The following is a 21,623-nucleotide window of genomic DNA, read 5'->3' on the forward strand; positions in this document are numbered from 1 at the left end:
TCTGAGCATACCAGTGAATGATTTAGTTAATTGTTTATTCGCTCAGTTTATAACTGAAGGTAACGTGCATAAATGCTGTATGTTATATACTGTTACACTGACGGTAGTTTTTATTTTGTAAATCTGTCTTTTCAGAATAAAGCACGTCTCCTGACTTGTACACATTTCTGACACCAATCTTGCTGTAATCGCTGTGCCTTATTATCAACTGTAAAACCAAAGCTACATGAAGAAAGTACACTTAATAAAGACTTAAGTCACAATTTTAATCCTCCAGTTCGAGTGACAGACATTAAATAATTTCACCACAGACAGTTCTATCATTTTTCTGTATGTGCAAGATTACGTTATGAGTACAGGCAAAAAAACACCAAAAACAAAATTCTCCAAGGTATCATTCAGCAAGGTGTTAGGACACAATATTACATGTTTTAAAGTAAGTTTAAGTACATTTATACAAATGCAAATATGTCCAGCACAGGTACTAAAAAAGCAGGCAGCTGCATTCGCGGCTAAATAAAGTGGCATCCCGTGCAGCAACGCATGTGGCCGAGTGTGAGAAGCGTGAAGCTCAGATAGGGATTCAGACCATAATCGCTGAGGTTTCTAGCAGTTTCTCTTGGTGTGGATGAGAAGGTCTCGCTGCAGGTTCACTTCGAGACTCCCGACAGTTTTGCTGCCGGGCGGGTCGGTGACCAGAGTCAGTTTGTTGAACACTCCTCGACCGAAGTAGTCAGCCACGACGGAGAAACCGTCGTTAGAGCTGCGTAACTGAAAACCATAGAAAAGCACACGAGAAGTAGCATTTACTCAGACATTCTGGTGGTGTTCAGGCAAGTAGATAAATAAATGAGATTAAAACCAAATCATGTGAAAAACACTCATTTTCTATTGGTTTTGGTTAACTTCCTTCTTGTCAACGCTCGAGCGTTGTTACCTGTCTGTTGAAGTGGTCGTGCAGGTCGCGCTTCTGGTCCTGGGCACGCAGCATGTCCATGACTTTGCGGTTCTCCGGGGTGCACGTGGGGCACTCGGCCTCGCTCTCGGCGTAGCTTTCGAAGCAGTGCTGGTGGAAGGAGTGGCTGCACAGGAAGTGTACCGACGGCAGCTCCAGAGGGCTGTTGCACATGTTGCACTTGGTCTTCTGGAATATCTTGGCACTGTGTGGAAATGTCGGGGTAGAAGGTTTACGTTCATACTGGACAATCTACGGCCTCTTGCAAGGTCAAACCCCCGTCCTTGACGTGACCCACCTCGTTTTGAGCTCCTGGATCTCGGAGCGGAGGTGAGCGGTTTCCTCGCGGTACTGGCCGATCTTGCGTTCGTCGTCCTCTATCTGCTGGCTCTCCCTCTGCAGCTTGTTGATGAGGTAGTCCTTGATGACGGAGAGAGTGGCCGTCGAGTTGTGCGCCAGCGTCTGCACCACTACGGTGCGCATTAAAAAAACATTTAAATCATGGATCAAACAACACCCTACTAATGCCAAGAAACCTCAACCATCTCAATCTTATAGATTAGATATTTTGACCAAAATCCCAACAAGCGTGCATGAAGTGCGAAGCAAAATGTCCCCCAGCTCACCAAGTAACGGAGGCATCAGGTTGTTTTGGTCAATGTGGTGCAGGACCTCGCTGATGTAGGCCTTGCAGTCCTCTTCTTTTCGGGCAAAGTATCCCAGCGCCTGCTCCCAAAGGCAACCCTCTTGGTCCCCGTAGCGCTTGCAGGCCTCTACCACTTTCCCGTACTCCTCATTCTGCATGTGGTAGTGCATGATCTGCTGGTACCTGCACACAAATATATATATATATATATATATATATATATATATATATATATATATATATATATATATTGGATCAAATGGTAGGGAAACCGCTGACAAACACAGAGACGAAATCACATTAACTGGCCTGCTCTCCCTCACTTACAGTTTGCCCTTCTCATAGAGGTAGAGGACGCCTTCTTTGAAGTTGTGCATCTGGCAGAGGACCAGGGCCTTATCGAACACAGTGTTGTCACTCCTCAACAGCGACACGGCCTCACCCTGCAGGACCTTTTTTCTCTATGTCGAAAACAGAAGCATGAGAGGAAAAACCAAGACCCTTAGTCAAAGCTTGTATTACGCATGTATTGTGCGAGGATTCGTGGCTGGTCCGTGCGTTCTGGACTGACCTCAGGGTCCTGTTCGTGTGCCCAGTCTTGCAGCCGGAGCTCCAGCAGTGTGTCGTACACACCCTGGGGAGAACGGGGGTCCACCTCGATCATGTGCTCCAGGAAGGCTTTCAGCTCCCGGGGGTTGTTGGCAAAAATAGGGATGAATTCCTCGGAGTTGGCCTTAAACCAAAACAAATATGGGACAAAAAAAATTAATAAATTCTGACAAAAGTCGTAACATATTACACGATCGCTCTGGTGATTTCAGGACAGGGCTATCCCAGTGCTTAGTACTGCAGACTGACCCAAACCCTATCCAGGCTGTCTCTTTCAGCGGTGTCTCCGCTGGGTTGGTAGTTGGTGCATAAGCCCTTCAGGAGCAGCGTGGTACCCTCGGGAACGTGGTGCATCAGCGTCTTGCCGTAGCGCTTCATGTTGCTCTCAGCTTGCTCGAAAGGCAGGCGTCCGATGTAGCGCAGCCCTTCCTGATAGTTCTGGGATTTGGAGGGAAACACAGCGAAGCTCTTTTTCAGACGCAGAACATTCATTTCATTATCGGTTATTGTCGCTGTTGACGATTGTCGTTTCGTCTAGAAAATAGAGCCCAAAGTGAGGCCTTCAAATTGCTTCTTTTGTCCAACAGACAGTCCAACAACCCTAAAGACTCTTTATTTACTGCCATAAACAACAAAGAGAAGCAGCAAATCCTCACATTTAAAGCAGCTGGAGCCAGCAAACGTTTGACGTTTCTGCTTGAAAAAAAATAAACGGCTGAACTAATGTTCTTTCGATCAAATAATGTTTGTTTTTATTTACCTTGAGGTCTTCCAGCTGGATCTTCAGGTACCACTCGTGGTGCATGTGCTTCTCGGCCAAGAAAACGGCGTGGCTGTGGTAGCTGGCCTGCCGCAGAACCTTGATGGCGATCTCCACGTCGAAGTGGACCTCGCTTTCACTGCTCTGTTGGAGTGGAGCGCGGGAGAGGACACTGGCGTTATAACATGGCAGCCGTCAGTGACCTGTCCATTAAGACAGTAGGCTTTAAATGACGTGCTGTGCTTTTACTGAGCCTCTGAAGGAAACCCTTCGCTTTTGTCTCACTTAAAAAAAAACAAAAAAACACCTAACCGGTCGGTCACCTTGATGAACTCCTCCAGCTTGGAGCTGTCCTTCAGCTTGGTGTAACAGTTCAGCAGCAGCGTGGTGTGGTCCGCGTTGGCCAGGGACTGCCTGTGCAGGGCTTGCAGATACGCCGTCAGGTTGTGGATCCTCTGCGCGTCCAGGAATTTCCTGATGACGTACGACGGCTCCAGTTTCCCAATGGTGCTAACGATTAGTCAAACACGGTACAATCACTGTCCGCTCTAAGACAACAACAGCAACAACAGCAGCAGCAGCAGCAGCAGCAGGTTAAGCCCGGGCAGACTAGTGTTGTCATTACCGAATGTACTGCTGGATGGCACCGTCGTGGTCTCCCTTAAGGTAAAGGTGGTCGCCGTACTGTCTGAAGATCTCTGAAAGTCCGTCGCTGTCCAGGTGCTGGCTCTTAGCCAGGTTTATGGCCATCACAAACAGGTTCTTTTTAAACAGCATCTTAAAAAAAAACAAAAAACACACAAACGAGGAGGTGACGGCCGATCCGCAGCAACATCACCGCTGGTTGATACAGAGGTGGGAACCCTGCGGACTCACCTCCAGTTTGGTCTGCGTGTCTTTCTCCTGGAGAACAAACAGCTTTCCATCTCTGGTCAGGATGTAGAAGGAGCCCCACTCGGCCACCACATCGACGATGTCATCGAATGAGGCGCTGTAGGCGATGAACTTGTTGTCCAGGTCGTAGATGGTCAGCAGCTGTTTGTCTGATGGAGAGCTCTCCCTGCTCCCGAACTCGGTCCTGAGAAGAGAAGTAATTAGGCGTTAATGCTTAACAAAACCGCCAGTCATGAACCAACGTGGCTGCACTCTGCACTAGAGCTGCTCCGTTTGATATTGATAGTTTCTTTTTTTCCCCCCCACACAACACACTCTTATTTACCGTAATTTCACGTGAGGCTCGGCTGACACTACATCAAATGAAAACGGTCAGATTTGCTCCAATTGTGTTTGGTAACACCACAACGTACAGTGTGATTTCAGCAAATTTAGCAGGGTATTAACCCGATGCAGCACAAAAAGAAAAGTGCTTCTACCGCTGAACTTTGGAATAACAGGTTGAGGAGACTCTGCAAGTGTGTGTATTCATGGGTGCACGAGGAAGGTTATGTGTGAGGAAGTACTGGTTAAACAACAGACCAGACGTTACAAGTCTCCTCTGCAGTCAGCAGTGATACAATCAGGTGCAGTGACTATTTGTATGGATTTCCATTCCATTCCCTCCTCCCGTATTTTGCATCTCTGCACAGCAGCGCCTTAAAATAGATATAAGCAGGTGCTATTTTCAGGTGCGGGCCCCCTGTGTAAATAGGCTGAAGCTTAAATCTGACGTTTCGTCGCCTAAAGGAGGGCTGCGAATCCTTCCTAAACATCCCCATCCACTTTTCAAATGAAAATATTACCATGTGAGCATCTAAAGTGGCACGTTAAAATCGACGGTCATCTCATTTAGCGCTGTCCTCACTTGTTGGGCGACTTTGCGTCCCTGACGAGCAGGAACAGATATCCGCGGTGCCAGTGGGCCAACAGCTTGTGTCCGTCGAAGGCAAAGCAGGGCCCTCGCTCGTCAGGCTGATACAGGTACACACATTCATCACCGGCCACGATGAACTGGGAATCCTGGGAGGGGTCCGCCAGCGAGGAGCAGCGCAGCGCACAGCCATGTGTGTCCAGCTCTACTTTAGGGTACTCCTTGACGGACAGGGTGTAGCACTGAGCAAGGGGAGACAAGAAGGGAGCGGAGAGGGGTGCTCTATAAATCTTGCTGGTTAAAAAAAAAAAACAGACGAGATTTACGCTGCAAAACCAGTGTTCTGGGAGCGACCTGACTTACATGGACTTTCTCCAGGGTGGCGACAAACAGGTGCGTGACCTTTGCAACTTGGCGGAAAGCGAGGCCCGTGACGGGGCTGGTTCCCTCGTGCAGGGTCAGAGTTTTGCTGTGGCGGTCTCTGGTGATGTCGCCTTTGGTCAAAACCACGCTGCCATCTGTGAAGCCTGTCAGGGAAGAGGAAAAACATCTGTGATGATCCGGGAGGAGAAAGCGACTACTTATGTCATGCAAGCAGGGTCTTACCAATGGCCATGAAGTTGAGGTTCTCGTGCACACTGAGGCAAGACACTTCGGTCGGTTTGTTGCCGGGAATTGCGGGGAAAATCCGGGTGCAGAGAGGATTCCCGCTGTCTCTCTTGTCAAGGTTCCAGACCTTCACCTGAAAAATGAGTTGAGCAGCTGAGTTTAGTGGCGGCCCAATAATCAATCATTGACACAATCTCTTAGAGAACCGCACGCTTACTAGAGGGTTTATCCCGTGTTCATCCTGCCCCACTGATACGAGGATGCTGTGCTGCTTCAGCTGGAAGAGGTGCGTCACCCGCAGCTTGTAGGCCTGAAAAAACGTCAACTGCAGGGAGCGTGTCAAAAGCCAGACCTTGCCATCCATATGTGACATTATCGGAGGTTAAGGGCAATTGTGTACAGTCTAGTGTACGAGAGATGCAGTGAGCTGGGGAGCGTGTATGATGTGTTTGGCAGTTTCAATGACGCGGTTCAAGAGCGGTCGTTCCTGTGGCAGTTTTAGGATGTGGGAACCAAAGCCAGACTGTCAATCACTGAGCACTTAACTGTTAAAACACACTTCTTTGTATTCTAACCCCACGAAACCAATCATACAATGTAGTATTTCTGTATGGTCGTGTTGTATAAAGGCTTTTATCTGTGTTTTTTCTGTGCTCCAAATAGACAGAAGCTATGCATGCATGCATGGCTGGATTGTGTAGAGGCAACATGTCCTGGTTTGTCTGTAGATAAACAGGACCTTGCCATGGAATTTCACTTCAATACAAAGCTGCATGTGAATCTGCATGCTTTTTTTTTATTCACACATCCCATGCACATATTTGATAATTCCAAGTTGGGTTGCCTGTCAGGTAATAATACCGCCACACCATGACTGAAACCTCGACTATGTTGTCAAAAAAAAAAACAACTACTGAGAAACTCTCGCAGACAGACCAATAAAAATGTAATTTAGCTCATTGCTGTTCTGTGTGTCTCGGTCAGAATGTACACCGAAATGGAAAGTAGCTCCCAAAGACCCAGAACGTCTGACATTAAGTCGTTTCTACGTCGAACGGCAGAGTCCTCACTAAATTGGGAGATTTTTAAGCCGAGTCTGGCGTGACGCTGTTACCAATGCCGACGCAACACAGCCTGGCTCTGCAGTGCGGTCTTCAGCCCATTGCTTCGACTTACTGTGAAGGCAAAGTTATTCATTTCTAAGACGGGTACCGAATTACCTCGCTTTGGGGTTTGCTCCGGGCTAGCATCAGCTGTCAGTAGCCCACAACAACATTAGCCGAGCTAGCTAATTGGTGCTCTTAAAAGGATATCTCCCAGAACAATGTGACCCCGGCCGGAGTCACAAGCCGACACTCCGCTTGGAAGAACAAAGTTTTTCCCATTGTCCACCGGGTCCTTCACCGTGTCTTTGTCAAAGAAGACAAATTTCCTCCACTGTAAGAACGCTGCCATTTTGTTAGCGGTAGCAAAGTAGCTTCAACGGGGCGTTGTCATGTGACACAGAAAGTCACGTGAGCAAGCCGGCTTCGACTGCGACCGAGGTGTACCGAATAAATGGAACTACACAAAACGTGCACACATGTATAACCCGACCACTATATAAGTGTCCATGGTAAAAAATAAATAAATAAATAAATATATATATATATATATATATATATATATAGATAAATATAAAATAACTTCTGATTGTATGTATTATGTAAGGTTCTGAAGCACAAATTCAATCTTTAAAGGTCCCATATTGTAGAAAGTGAGATCTCCATGTCTTGTTTGATTATAAAGCAGCTCTGGGTGCTGTATAAATACTGTGAAAAAAAGAAAACGCTCAGTCCACGGAGAAATGAAACACAGCCTGTATTCAGACACTGCGCCTTTTAAAACGAGCAGTAGGGACTTCTGCGAGGTTGTGATGTCACTGCACTCAGCCACGCCCCCCCCCCCAGCAGGTCATCTGATTCAGGCACTGGTGAACTGAGAGGCCCCATGAAGGGCCAGCAGAAGATAAATAAGGACTTTTTCTGAACTGTGAATCATGCAAAGCTATTCTAGTGAACTCCCAGAATAAAAATATAGAGCAGAATACGGGAGCTTGAATTTAGTTCTGTTTGTGTGAATCCGTTGTGGGAGCTTCGTTCTGCCGTTCAAGGGCTCAACTCAACACCACAACATAACCCTGTGAGGAAATAACAACCTGTTACTGTCCAAATGAGATGGAAAACTGTGTTTTACGAATTGGCATGAAGCGACAAAATACTTTCTCACACACACACGTACAGATAATAGAGGTTATTTTAATAGGTGTTCGAGAAGTAATAGTTGCGTCAGCAGAAAGTGTAAAAGGAATAATAGTTGCATCGGCAAACAGTGTTATGACATAGGAGTTGTGGGTGGGGTGAGGTGGGAAAGGTGGGTGGCTGGGTGGGGGGGGGGATCCCTCACTAAGCAGGGGTTCCAGTAAGGCATGGCTGCATTTAACAACTGGGCTGTAACAATCAAAAAAAAAACGACAAAAAAAACATGTTTGTCTGTCATGATGATTACGAATAACATAAATTCTTCTTCACACACACAAAAAAAAACAAAAAAGGAAGCCATGATCTACATTCCAGTAAAGGGTAGGTAAATCTTATACACGTTCATGTATAAATTGATGCATATTCAGTTGTATATTTTATTGTTTATTTTATTCAGCTAAACCTCTAAAAAAAAAAAAAAAAAAAAAAAAAAAAAAGGAACAGTAATAAATAAGTTGCAACTCAAGCATTCAATTGTTCTATCTGATTGCAGGAGCGTCCCTGTTTTATAAACTGTCCTGAACAGACTTTCAGTTTTACTGCAAAAAAGAAAAGAAAGTTGCAAACAATGGGGGGGGCGGGGGAGTTATTGTTCTATACCACTCAAAATGCAAGAATCTCTCAGTTTATCAGTCTCATGGATGCTCATATGGTACAGTAAAGTCGTCTTGGACCTTTAAAAAACAAACAAACAAACACATTTCCATTGGAGTTCGCAGCGCAGCGGCTATTCCTGTCGTGAGCACTGTTGGGGTTTGTGACGAACTATGCACCTAAGGAACAGTATACCATCATAGCATACGTACAGTACAATCAAGACTGAATTAGAAAAATACAGGTACAAAATGATTACATTCAAGAAGACAGTACTAGCACAAAAGGGTATTATAGTCATTTAGGTAACTAATATAGGAATTTTCAACTTTATAGAAGCATTTTCTAGATAGAAAAAGTGAGGGGATGAGGAAATGACAGTATTATGGCTGTTTGGTAGATGTGTGGATCTGTTATCGACTGGATTCTCGCGTATATATAATAGTTAAAATGCATAATTTCCACAGAGTGGGTAAAAACTACATCTTTTCCTCAAAGACCGTGATCATTTTGGTTTGGGTCGTAAGGTGCAAATACTCTATATTAAAAGAGGCATTGAGCGGCGCCCTTTTGTTGCACTTCCTTCCAACTCTGGGCTCAAACGCAGAGGAAAATCCCATTGGACACACAGGATGAATTGTGCTGATTTTGTTACCTGAAGAGTTTACACACCTAGAAAATGCAGAGCACAACCGTTCTGCCAGCGTTCTCTCTCTCTCCCTCTCTCTCTCCCTCTCTCTTTGTCCTTGTTTTAAACAGGATTTCCATTTGAATATACCTTTCCCTTTTCTTTGGCAAATGTCAATAAACTCACTTGCTACAAGCAAATATATCTCTATTTTGGGGGTGGGGGTGGGGGTGGGGGACCGTTTCTTTGTCTTTGCAAAGAACTACACTGATGTCCACCAGTGGGAAGAACTATACAGTTTACTGCTCGGATGATCCTCATCCTTGATGTAACTTTCTCTCGTATCTGAAAAAATATACATACCGTTTATTATTAGGATTATCATAAAGCGCGCTGCGGTATCCCTTAAGCTTAACTGGGAGACATCTGCGGTTAGTTTGTTAGACTTTAAAAGGACAAATTTAGAGGAATTCTTGATTTGTTGCATATGCTGCACTGCTTGCACACAAGGGCCTAAAAAAGCAAAACATTATCACCACGTAACCATTCATTTCTTACTCGTCCGTCCTGAAAGCACTCTGAACACATCCCAACACATATCCAAGAGTCCTCCAGAGGTGAAAAGATAAGGTCGTTGTCTGAGAGACGGTGCATTTCTTTATATATATATATATATATATATATATACACATATATACATATATATATGTGTGTATATATATATCTCAGTGCCGGTTTGCTTCGCAGGTAAGCATGGATGCATTCGTCGTCTATGAGCTCCGTCTTTTTTTTTTTTTGACAACATTCTTAATCCAGTAAACTTGACCTCAGGAAAAAAACAAACAAACAAACATTGAAATTCATAAAGAGGACCTAGTTAAAAGAGCATTATAAATGCACACACTTCAACAGAAGAATGATCAAATAGAAAACAAAAAAAAGAGCTATAAAAGTTAGAAATGTGATTGTATCTAAAATGTGATAAATTAGAGTATTGGTCTACACAGAGGAGCAAAAAGGCTGCTGGGTAAAAAAGAGGTGAGGGGTATTGTTGGGGAGTCCATTAGCCTGTAGCAGCTCTTCCAGGTTGCACCAACCCTTGGGAAGACAACAAACCTGCAGCTGAACTGCATCCGTCCTTATTATTTTTGAACCTCACCGTTACAACAGCTGACACAACTGTAAACAACAACAAAAAAAGAAAAGGTACGGCCGAGACAGAGGCTGCGGAAATGGAATGATTGTGACCAAACATGAACAAAAACAAAAAGGCAAAAATAAAGAAACACAACGCTGCTATCTAAATATAAATACTTCTAAAAAACTAAAAAAAAATCAAAACATTGATTTACACGTGACCTCTGAGTAGACCATTACAATGCAATACAATCTCAAAAGGCCGATAGGAAACGAATGTGGGGAGGGGGGGGTGGGGGGTACTATCAAATGCCTTGTCTCCATTAGCTCTGAGAGGAACCATAGCATAGCGGGGTCTGACTTCGACGCATCAAATTTTGTTTCTGCACGAAATCGGGGGAAAAAAACCCTACAACATTTTATTTCTGCATTTAGACCCCCCCACCCCCCCACCCCCCAAATTTCTCATTTTATGAGACATGTGTGGTATAAAACTATTTCATAAAACAAATAATCCGTTTAGATTGCTTTTTACATCGGCGCTTGGGGCCTGGTCCAGGACATCGAAGACACTATTAAGAGGCTACGGTATAAGAACACTGTGATCGGTGGAGACAAGGCATTTTATTGCTCCTTCCGAGAGCAACTCAAAACTTCAGCTACAAATTAGTGCAGTGTTTACGCAATATAAACAAACAAAACAAACAAAAAAAAAAAAAACACACACCTATTCCGTGAAATAAGTTGCACGCAAGGAATTAACCTTTTTCTAGTTGCTACGCAAACTGCAATAAGATCAAGTATTGACAAAAAACTGCATTTCACTATTCCAAAAAAAAAGAAAAAAAGAAAACGCTTTACGCTGACTTTAGGACTGCGATGGCGTTGAGCGACAAGCTGGCCGAGGGGCTCTGTGGTGGCGAAGCGGGTCTTGGTGGGAGGGTTAAGGCTATATTTGAAATCACTTTTCACGCAATCTCCCATCACAAGAAGCGTTTTTTTTAAGCTGACCTACTGTCTCATGAGCCCCACAGGGGACGCTGAACCTACCACTTAAAAGATAAACATAGACAGGCAAACGCCCTCAGCTATGCTCGGCTCCAGTTCGGGATGCAAGGGGATGCGCGGGTCTAATCTTACACATTCAGTCTAAACATGATTATTTGTAGCTACCGCGCGCTGTTTTACAGAAGCGTTACCTTAACGGACATGTCAAAATACTCGGCCGCGATTTCGTCGTGGTTTTGAATGCACCACAGTTAGTGTGCCGCGGGGGGGGAGAAACACTGAGCGAGTAATGGGAGCCTAGCCGTCATGAACATTTACCCTGGTTAAAGTCGTTTTGGGTTGAAGCTGGAAGGAATGGAAGGGGTAAGAGCTATTCAAATACAGAGGTATTCTAGCAGAGGTGGAGGGAACTCTTCAGTGAGGTAAAAAGGTAACAGAAAGCTGTGTTCATCTATAAAACCAATGCAGTGTTGGGGGGGGGGGGGTTTCTCCCTACCTAAAACGCTATTTTGAAATCGCAAGACTTGACCTTTAAAAACGGCCTCTATTTGACAAAACGGTATACAATAAACCCATGACAACCCTCTCTATAAGGTAAGCCATGCACTGGGGGACAGCTTGGTTCTTCCACAGGCCCTAAGAGGGCATCTGAGGGAGGGGGGGGGGGGGGTGAGGGGAGTTCAGAAAGGCATCCTCCCTCAAACCAAAGGAAGGCTTTCGGGGGGAAACACTGAGATAGCAGGGGGAGTAGGAAGAGGAGGAGGAAGAGGGGGAGGAGGAGAGGGTCCCCTCCCTCCACATGAACCCGAGCTCAAGCAAATTCACCACAAGGGGGAAGGTGGAGTCCATCCAGGCTTCCCAGTCAAGTCTCCCCTTCAGCGCGGGGTGACCACTGAGGAAAGTAACGCTCCACTGCCAGTGTCCGTGTTGTGGCCTCTCGTAACAGCAGCAGAATCTCACTGATCGGCGCAGGAGATGAGGACTGGAGTCTGGGTGAGCTCCTTCTTCTGACTCTCAGCCAAGCCTCTCTGGCCCCTGAAACAGGACATTAAAGAAGATTTAAGGGTGTGTCACATGGCCAGAACTGACACAATGGGCCTCATGCAAGAACCTTTGCACACGAGAGTGCTGCGGGGGTGACGTATTCTTGTAGGCAAACGAACGGAAGTTAGCATCGCCCCTGGTCCCCTCGACAACAAGCCAATGGGATTTTGGATTACTGCAGAAAATAAGCAAACGTTTATGATACTTAGGCGTTTTGTAGCGTAAATGGAATCACTTGAAGTAAAAAGCTAACGTTAGGCTATGAAGGAACTACAGCACGGTCGCGTTACTTCAAAGTCACCACCACTGAGCTTCACTTGAAGATGTTTGCCGTTTAAAAAAGGTGCGCAGTGCCTGAATTTGGGCTGCGCGTTTCTCCGTGGAGCGTTTTGATCCTTTCACAGTATTTATACAGCACCTAGACCTGCTTTATAATCAAACAAGACGTGGAGATCTCACTTTCTGCTATACGGGACCTTTAAATCAAATAAGTCTTTTTTTTTACCCCATTGTGGAGAGAAAACAGACAATCTGCACATGACTGGTACAGCAGACGTGAATCACTCCTCACTGTCTTTTATACCAAAGAGAGAATACGAGGAAAGTGGCGAACGGCTGACAAATCTGTTCGTGCATGAGGCCCAGTGGAAAGGATCTGAGATGTGACGTCACATGGGGAGGCTGATGGGTTTCTGGCTCGGCTGCGTCCCTACCTGTGGACGTTTTCCATGGCCGCTACCTCAGCGAGGGCCGCCAAGCTGAAGAAAGCAGGTAGCTCTTGCGGCACGGTGCTCCTCTCCGCCTCCTCTTGTCTGGGATTACTGTAGCACCCTTTGTCATTGCATAAATTCTGTTGGGGTAATGGCTTCGTATCCTGTTCCTGGTTCAGGTCCCTAGTTTTGTCCTCTGTAAAAACAATAAAATCATGCACACTTCTCAGGAACACTATTATAATGACATTAGCGGAGAAAAGAAACAGGAACTTAAAATGTTAAAACTTCCACTGTAAAACTGGGAAAAGTACCTCTTTAGTTTTTAATACTTATTCTACAGAGTAATTTCAACCAAACGGAAAGAATGTGATCAATCGCTCATCACTCACCCTCGGCTGGAGACACGCCGCCATCAGCAGTGCGCACCAAGTGCGTGATCTTGGTCTTCCTGGCCTTCCTCTTCTGGCTACCGACTAGCGTCTCCATGCTAGCGGCGCCCGGGAGGTCGGGGCACATTATGGCAACGGGGGCACATGATTTGGCTTTTGAAGCTGAATCCAGCATGGTGGAATCACTCTGTACCACTGTTGGGAGAGAAGAACGGATTTTGGTGATTTGACCTTTGCGCACAGGCAGCAGTGACAATCAGTGGCACACGTTTGTTTCAACAGGGAGGTAAGTTACAACAACAATTCAGATATATTATATTCATTTACATCCACTTATTTATAATATAAATAACATGGGAGTGTCGTACATAAATTACAGTACATAATTCAAGTTGTTTCTTCACCAAAGGGGATTCTGAAGCAATAAACTAGATATTCAAACTTATATAGGAAATGTCATAATGGGCAACTCTTAAGAGGAATCTGTTAAATACCATCCCTACTTTATAATGCACAAACATCAACATTCTAGTTCACCTTTGTCCACAGCACCTGGTTTGTCCTTTTTGTGTTTGTGCTTCCTAACAATCTTGTGGAATGAAGTCTTTTTCTGAGATGGAGATGGCCCTGATATAGCAAAAACAAAAAACAAAGAAAAAAAAAAAACAAAGAAAAAAAGAGCATGGAAATGCTATGTTATGGAGTCCAAAATGGTTTGGTTTTTTTAACAAAGAGAGAAAGAACTGGTCCTGGACACACGCAAGTGTGGGAAAACATGACTCTACAAACAGGCGCAGAGCAGGGCCATGGATGAGATGAGGGGATCTTAAGTATCTTTGATTTTGCTCTTACCTTTTCCGCCTTTCGAGGCTGCCTCTTGGACAGCGGAGGTGTCAGCCTTCTTCTTCTTTGCGACAGCAGTCCCCTTCTTATCAAATGTCATGGGGCTATACTGTGGCAGGCTGTTAAACTTCCTTTCAAACTCCTCCTCCAGTTTCCCTAGGCTGGCGAGCGAAGTTCAGAGTTTACACAGGTGAGCATGTGGCCAACAGCCTCACCTAACCTCAAAAACAAGTTCTGCGTTTCCCTTCAGAGGTCGGTAAAATTCACTAAATGCAAACTGAAGTGAGACGCAAACGGAAAAATGATTAAAACGTTGCAAAATCGTTTTCCAAAATGATCTAAAGCCCCATTCAGACAGGCCTGATGCTTCAGGCATATATATACATATATATTATGTATATATACATATATGTGTATTTATGTATATACACACATATATATATATTATGTATATATACATATATGTGTATATATATACACATACATACATATATATGTACATATATATATATATACACACACATATATATATATATATATATATAAATAAATAAAATAATTAAGTTATTTACACAGACAGCTGCAAACTACTCAAATGATCCTTTCTGAATGCCTGAAATGAAATGGGACTGGTTTCGGCAAGGTAACACTGATAAACACATGTTCACTGCACAAAATCACCTGTCACATGACAAGCTATACAGAAAAACATGTAACGCAGAACCAATCTGGATTGCGCTATTGGCGACACAGAAAGCCACGACATGGTAACAAGAGGAGACGTGACTCACCCCTGTGAGGACTCATCTTTGGACTTGGACTTTTTCAGCTTCTTGGGGTTATTAGGTCCCATCTGCGAAATGGTCCAGCTGTCGTCACTCCAGTTTGCATCGTGATCAGAAGCGCGGAAAGCACCTCTTTTACCTGCATTCAGTAAGATGAATTAAGTATGTGACACACACAGCCCGCTATAGTTAACAATCAGTTTGCCTTCGAATCAAAACGGGTACCTCTGTCAATATTGGCTCTCAGTGAAGTCAGCATTCCCTCAGAAACGAGGGTTTTGTACAAAGCGCCTTTGCAGCTCCGCTCTGACTTCCTGTATCCGCGGTTCTCTGCGCCGGACTCGCAGGTCCCTTCGCTCGACCTCTCTTTCCCCTTGTCCTCCTCTCGGAGTTTAGCGGGCGAGTGGCGGCCGGGGGAGTGATGGGCCTGTGCCGTGTCGCCCTGAAGATGGTCCGCGCTCCCTGCGCTTGCTTCTTCCGATTCTGTCTTGGGGCTAACGTCGGCCATCTCTTCCTTCATCTCCACCTCGGAGGAAGTGCACTGCCCGCACTGCCCGCCGTCGTCCTCCGTCTCCTCCTCTTTGTCTTTGACAAAGGTCTTGACTTTGGGCTTGCTCCTCTTTTTGGGCACACCACTCGGACTGCTCTGGATCTTCTTCTTGGGCTTCTCCTCTGCGTCCTTCCAGGCCCCTTTGGCCACTGCCTCAATCGTACTGAAGACACTGTCCACGCTTGATTCTGCGTGGTCACACTTCTTGACGATCTTCTTTGCTGAGCAAAGGATCTCGTCGCTGTCATTTGACTTGGCCGCCTCCTTCTTCTTGCCCTTGTTTTTGACACGTACATTTTGGCTGCTGAGTTGTGGGGGAATGGCATCAGCGGAGGTAGAAGTGACAGAGGAGAGCAAAGGTAAGAGGGCAGGTGTGCGAGAGGAGGGAGGACAGTCGTCAGCGTCAAATGTGGCTGCTGTCTCGTCCTTGATCTCGGCCTTGACTGCAGTTTGCTGGAGAGAGGCGGTAGAGGAGCTGTCCTCGGGCTGCGATACCACCGTGTCCATCTTTCCGGCTTCAGATGCTAAGCACATCTTATCAAAAACAACAAGATAACGCAATGTTAAATGAATATACAATGACAACCATCGATGCTCCTAATAGTACATCTCTTCATTGAATTTCAAGAATCTTGCTTTGACTGCCTTTTCCTTTCCAACACTTAATTTTGCCGCTCATTACAGTGTTACTTTTTGAACTGTACCATTTACTATTGAGTATACGGATAAAAAGGCCAACAAGCCTGCTATATGACTGCGCTAGGATGTCAATGTGCTTTATTGTGGCCAAATTGTTACAGTGGTAGTCGGTGGTGGTGTCTATAATGTGATTTCCTGGATATTAAATGTTCCTCTGCAGTTTTCTGTAGTGGTTCCAGTAATATTTGTTCTTTAAAGGTCCCGTATTGTAGAAAGTCTTGTCTGATGATAAAGCAGGTCTAGGTGCCGTATAAATACTGTGAAAGTATCAAAACGCTCAGTCCACAGAGAAATGAAACACAGCCCGTATTCAGAAACTGTGCCTTTAAACGAGCTGTCGGGACTTCAGTCAGGTTGTGATGTCACAACTACAGCCGCAAAGCTACTCTGCTGGAGTCCCAGAATAAAAATCTATGGGACCTTTAAAGTGTACTGAAGTAGAATATCACATGACATGGTAAAGCTACGTTTGAGTCCAAAAATGTTATAAATGCAGTTTCAAGTGCCCCAACACTCAACCGACCAGTGGTGTAACTCACTCACTCACTCACTCACTCACTCACTCACTCACTCAGTAAGTCACGGACAGACTTTCCCATTTATAGGGCTGGCCGTCGCTTTGAAAAAAATGTGTATGAAGTAAAAGGGAGCAAATGTCATAGTTACGACTTCCCCATCGCGAAAAATAACATAGCTTTCCAGTTTTAGCTCTTTCTTGCATTGAGCTGTCACATTTTCACTATCTTTCAATCTCCAACGTGACAGATAACTGACAGTTATGTTCCAATCAGGTAAATCAGACGTTTTCACGGTTTAAACATTCTCAATTTGCAATGCGTTACCTAAGATGAACTGCGTGCAAAGCGCCAAACGCCTTACCTCAGCAAGCTGGAAGAGGGTGGACTGTCTGCATGGTTTTCCTTCAGGTGCCGCAGAGAGAGATGCCTGTGGACATACAGAAACACGCTTTGTCACATGTTTGTCTCTGCTTGGCTTTCCGCAGATTCTATTATTCAGCAATATTTACTTTCCACAACACATTTCACCATGTTTACGTTCCGAAGCTAGTTCGACTAAAGTCTGGCTCTGAAGCGACACTGGCGATCCCGGATAAGCCGGCGTCGTGAAGCTGGTGATCAACTGGCTTTGTTAACTCGGAGTTTTCCAGTCAGGCTATGAGCGAGACGATCAATCTGCTCGAGAGCAGGATAGCCATGCGGCAAAGGTTACCGTGGAGTTATGCTGCATTCACACGGATTCAGGCAGACGGTATACGGCAGAGAGATAACACCTTCTGGACGGCGCGGGAAGAAACAAACAAACAGGCCGACGGAATGGCAGGACAGCAAAACGAAACACATGACGATATGTTGCTATGGTGATTTTGGTAAATAAAATAGATTAAATAAAATTATTTCGAGTCTATTATCTTATGTAATTATTCTAGTAATGCATAATGTTAGCTATAAAATGCAGCTTTCTCTTAATATTCTATCGCAGACTTAAAATTTATGTTAAATTCCCTCTGAAATGTAAAGTCCCTCCAAGTCATTCATTCATTTCCAACATGTACAGTGAAAGGAGAAATGAACTTGGTGTATGACTTGTTTATGAATGAAAAAGAGACGTTTTTAGCTTCTCGTTGTCCAGATCGCCCGCGTTTTCTCCTTGCACGAGGGAGCTACGTAACATTCCGTAAAATTCCAAAGTGAAAATACTTTAACTTTGGGCGGCAATGCCGTCCACCGTTACCGTCGCCGGCATTCTCTGCCGGCCTCGCCTAATTTTACCGTCCAACTCTCATCCACGAAAATGATATCCGGTTTGCCGTCTGCCGGAATCCATGTGGATGCAGCATTAAGCCCAAAGACTGAATAACCCACTAATCTCACTTAGTGATACAGGCCCCTTGTGTTTTTGTTTGTTGTGACTAACTGGCTGGTTGACGTCATCCGGTGATGTCCTGAAAGTCGAACTTTTCTCATCTTTTCTCATCATCTGTGGCCTGCTAATGCGGCTGCGCAGATCATTTCCTTGCCATCGGTTGCATAGACGGCGATGATTTGGGTTATACCAAGGAGGGATATGACTGAATAAAGTCAATCTTGTGGTTGCAGTCACCGGAGGGACTCACACTGGACACCTAGCTCACCTAAATGTAATGCGGTCGCTTTAATTAAACCCGCGCTTTTCCTGCTGTGACGTGCCGAAATGTTTGTTTACATGTCAGCGGCTGTTTAAAAAGCACTGTTATGAACATAAGTGACAAGAAACGTTGTAGATTTCGTGTTGGAATATAATAATATGTATCAGTCGTACCTCTGCTTGTGGGGAAAGGGCAGACTTGACCCTGCTTTCAATAATGTCAGGCACTCTGTTCGGTATTGTCCCGGACAACATCTGTAGATTGAAAGAGTGAGGGAAAAAAAAAAAAAACACAAATCGGTTCAAAGTTATTAAGTGGATTCAGCAAATCATCATTGAGGAAAGCACAAAAGAGTGAAAGTGCACACTTTTTAAAAGACACATCTTGTTGTCACAATCCTGCACATTGGCCAATTTCAGAAAAACATATGATATTATTCTAATTATTGATGTGCTGACGTGTAAGCATCACTTTAAGGATGCAGCTGGACTACCCCTAACTACTCTATATACACTGCTTAATCTATAGTAATGCATCATCATTTATGTGTTGATTATATCTTAATAATCTGCAAAATAACTAGTAAATAGCCGTCAGATAAACGCTAGTATAACGTTTAAGTATAACTTAGCATAAAATGGAAATACTCAAGTAAAGTATCTCAAAATTGTACTTAAGTATAGTGCCTGAGTAAATGTACTTTGGTTACTTTCCACGGCTATCTACTGCAACGCAGCATGTGCAGCACAAAGTCATTTTTGACTTTGCACATATCCTCCGTCTAGTCAGACCGCATCAGTGACCCGCTTTGGAGGGATAACACAACCTCAAGTATCTGGTCAAAAAATATTAGGGGGGAGGGGGAGAAATACAGTCTCAGAACGCACCTCTTCTTCATCCCCTGGAAAGGAGTTCCCTTCGCTGGCTGTGTCCGGTAAACTAGGTTTAGTGCTGGAAGGGATCTACAGAGGTAAAAAGTTAGTCTGTTAGATTGAAAAAAAAGAAATTCAAAAGCATGACGGGCTACAGATAAAACTAACATCAGTGATTGGCCTTTGAGGCCACCTTTTGGAGAGCTGGTGCATTACACGGGTGCACCCATTGGTGGCGTCCAACAGTGACCTACCTCTCTGTTTGTGAGGGCATGTTCCCCAGCTAGCAGCAGCATGCTAAGGCCTCCCATCTTTGTCGGGTCTGGCAAAAGACGACAGTGGTTACAGAAACAAATCTGTCAAACTACACGTCGTTGATGCACAATCTTTTATCATACGCACCTGCCATGGCAAAGTTTAACTGTGGCATGCTGTCAGTTTTGGGCACTTTTTTGGCAGTGGTGGAGTCCTTGGACGAGTTGGAAGAGAAGGACCAAACTTTTTTGCGGGGGTTGCTGACTGGCTGACAGGCAGCGCTCTTCACTGGTTTGCTGGTGGTGGGACACCACTTGTAGCCCGGGTTGGCCTTCATGAAGGCGTCCTTGTACTGAAAGAAGATCCGCAATTGATTTGATCACAAGCAAAACCTTAAAGCCCCTGGTTTCAAAATCATCACATCTTAAGTGTTTCATTGTGACATTAAATACTGGTGCCAAATCAGCAACAATCAAAGTTAAAAGTTCATGACAAAAAAATCTAGAGACTTACTGAATGAGAACATCAGTATTCAGTCCATTAAAGTGGCGGACAGTGAATACAATGCACTGTATGATAAATAGACAGTGATTTCTGACAACAGCCCTCGATTCAAAAGGTTGCCGAATTGTGCATGGGAGTTCGTCACATCACCTTTTTCCCCCCAACTGAGAAAAGGACAGGAAAAAAAAAACCTACAATTCCATAAATTGCTCCTGTGCCCAAATTTGGCATGTTCGTCACTCACAGTAAGAAGCTGATTCACAAAATCAGCGGTTTAAGGGGATTCTTCTCTTTGATGCAATATTGCCACCTTCGAACGTATATGCCAACCTGTACCAATCAAATCTTTTTCTTATAAAATCTTTTTCATCATAATTAAATAACACCACACGAGTAAAGCTCTACACTCGAGCTGCAACGATGAATCGATTATTTGAATGAAAGAAAATTAGTGGCCCGCTATTTTGTCGTTTTTCAAGCAAAAAATGTCAAACGTTTGCTGGTTCCAGCTTCTTAAAACTAAGAAGCTGACTAAAAGATCATCGATTAATCGTGTCATTACTCCAGGAAGTTGCACCAGCTCTTTAAAGGATCGAAAATAATGTAGGCTACCAAAATTGACATGTTCCTACTGTAAGAGAGAAATAATGTTGCGAGAGTGGAAGAGTGGAGTCTCACCTCCTTGGCCATGTCAGTGTATTTCTGCTTCTCTTTGGGCTCCAGCACGGCCCACCAGTCAGCCAGGATCTTCGTCGCCCCGCGGTTGTCCAGGCGGGGGTGCTCCTGCCGCACCAGGGAGCGGTGGCGCTTGCAGAAGAGGAGGAAGGCGTTCATCGGCCGCCGCGCCCGCTGTTCGCTCGGGTCCTCCTCCGCTTCCTCCGTGGTGCTCCCGCACTGCACCTGCGACCCCTGGTCCTGGCCACACAGCACCGGCTGCTGGTGACAAAATTCATGAACCGTCAGATGCAATGTTGTACCCGGTTTTGTCTCCCCCTTTATGTGATAACCTAAGAGATCTGTTGACGCTGATGAGACGACCCGTGAAGGCGTCAAACGCACTCACCTTCTCCAGCTCCTCTTCATCCTCCTCCTCCTCCTCCTCAGAGAAATCCAGAGCCTTTTTGGAGAGAAGCGGGTGCCACTGCAGGCATTTGCGTTTGGGGCGCTTGCCAGTGACCTCCCCTGCAACAGGTGGCTCCTTACCCCTTCCTCCGCCCTTCATGGTACTACCGCACCTAAAACAACCCCCCCCAACAGATTCATGTTTAATTAACGAAATTTCATTCTACATCATCTTAAAATGAGAGACCAATTCTTTACTGTGGGAACCCTCTAATATAAAACACAAATATTAACCACTGAAACAAAAAAAAAACAGGAAATACAAGCACCCAGTCTCATAACATCATCAAAAATATGAATGCGAAACGAGCTGAACTGGTTTCCAGCTGTAGTAAAAGAAAATGGGGGCTGATCTCTGACTCTCTTTAAACCTCTGAATTGCAAAGCTTCAGTCTATATTTGGTGTTAATGTAACATGAGCAAGTGAAGAAGCCAAATTATGCCCCCACTGACCATCATTTCATTAGCCTGAATTTACTATGATAATTTTCTCCCTCAACTTGCCTTGGAGGAACCCCCCCCCCTACCTTACTGTGGGACCTATGAGTAACATGAAACACAGCTGCAAAGGATGTCATTTATAGCTGGAGGACTTAGTAGCGAGCTTGGATATTGAATTAGATACCTCCCACTATCCTATCGTGGTCT

General features: G+C 44.8%; 2 protein-coding genes across 4 annotated transcripts; both read right to left on the reverse strand.

The window, feature by feature from the left end:
* Window positions 1-247: 247 nt before the first annotated feature.
* Window positions 248-6,841, reverse strand: vps11 (VPS11 core subunit of CORVET and HOPS complexes). 3 transcript variants are annotated; one of them, XM_070917342.1, is made up of 16 exons: window positions 6,700-6,841; window positions 5,604-5,752; window positions 5,384-5,519; window positions 5,141-5,304; window positions 4,772-5,019; window positions 3,847-4,048; window positions 3,596-3,732; window positions 3,283-3,480; window positions 2,971-3,112; window positions 2,466-2,648; window positions 2,173-2,334; window positions 1,929-2,062; window positions 1,582-1,784; window positions 1,254-1,425; window positions 938-1,160; window positions 248-771 (listed from the first exon to the last, which is right to left on the reverse strand). In XM_070917342.1, exons 1-16 carry the CDS (start codon window positions 6,839-6,841, stop codon window positions 607-609), a joined length of 2,760 nt encoding a protein of 919 aa, XP_070773443.1. In that variant the 3' UTR covers window positions 248-606. The 3 variants fall into 3 exon arrangements, with proteins under 3 accessions (XP_070773443.1, XP_070773440.1, XP_070773442.1); XM_070917339.1 differs by having other exon boundaries at window positions 3,596-3,747; XM_070917341.1 differs by having other exon boundaries at window positions 3,596-3,747; window positions 5,598-5,752.
* Window positions 6,842-12,009: 5,168 nt separating this feature from the next.
* On the reverse strand, window positions 12,010-21,078 carry LOC139295636 (HMG box transcription factor BBX). The gene is made up of 14 exons (XM_070917855.1): window positions 20,917-21,078; window positions 20,532-20,789; window positions 19,497-19,701; window positions 19,349-19,416; window positions 19,110-19,184; window positions 18,396-18,476; window positions 16,956-17,021; window positions 15,053-15,911; window positions 14,834-14,966; window positions 14,052-14,203; window positions 13,737-13,826; window positions 13,200-13,394; window positions 12,811-13,003; window positions 12,010-12,088 (listed from the first exon to the last, which is right to left on the reverse strand). The coding sequence occupies exons 1-14, from the start codon at window positions 21,073-21,075 to the stop codon at window positions 12,010-12,012; spliced, it is 2,613 nt and encodes an 870-aa protein (XP_070773956.1). The 5' UTR covers window positions 21,076-21,078.
* Window positions 21,079-21,623: the final 545 nt, after the last annotated feature.

The sequence above is a fragment of the Enoplosus armatus genome, chromosome 13 (genome assembly GCF_043641665.1).
Source record: "Enoplosus armatus isolate fEnoArm2 chromosome 13, fEnoArm2.hap1, whole genome shotgun sequence".
Taxonomy (NCBI): domain Eukaryota; kingdom Metazoa; phylum Chordata; class Actinopteri; order Centrarchiformes; family Enoplosidae; genus Enoplosus; species Enoplosus armatus.

Coding starts and splice junctions, on each gene's coding strand:
- vps11 (XM_070917341.1), bottom strand. CDS start 6,841: ATGGCAGCGTTCTTACAGTGGAGGAAATTTGTCTTCTTTGACAAAGAC. Junction 5,020..5,140: donor CCACCCTGGAGAAAGTCCAT/GTAAGTCAGGTC, acceptor CCCCTTGCTCAG/TGCTACACCCTGTCCGTCAA. Junction 2,063..2,172: donor CACACGAACAGGACCCTGAG/GTCAGTCCAGAA, acceptor TTTTCGACATAG/AGAAAAAAGGTCCTGCAGGG.
- LOC139295636 (XM_070917855.1), bottom strand. CDS start 21,075: ATGAAGGGCGGAGGAAGGGGTAAGGAGCCACCTGTTGCAGGGGAGGTC. Junction 17,022..18,395: donor CCCTTTCCCCACAAGCAGAG/GTACGACTGATA, acceptor GTATGTCCACAG/GCATCTCTCTCTGCGGCACC. Junction 15,912..16,955: donor CCCTCTTCCAGCTTGCTGAG/GTAAGGCGTTTG, acceptor GTTTTTGATAAG/ATGTGCTTAGCATCTGAAGC.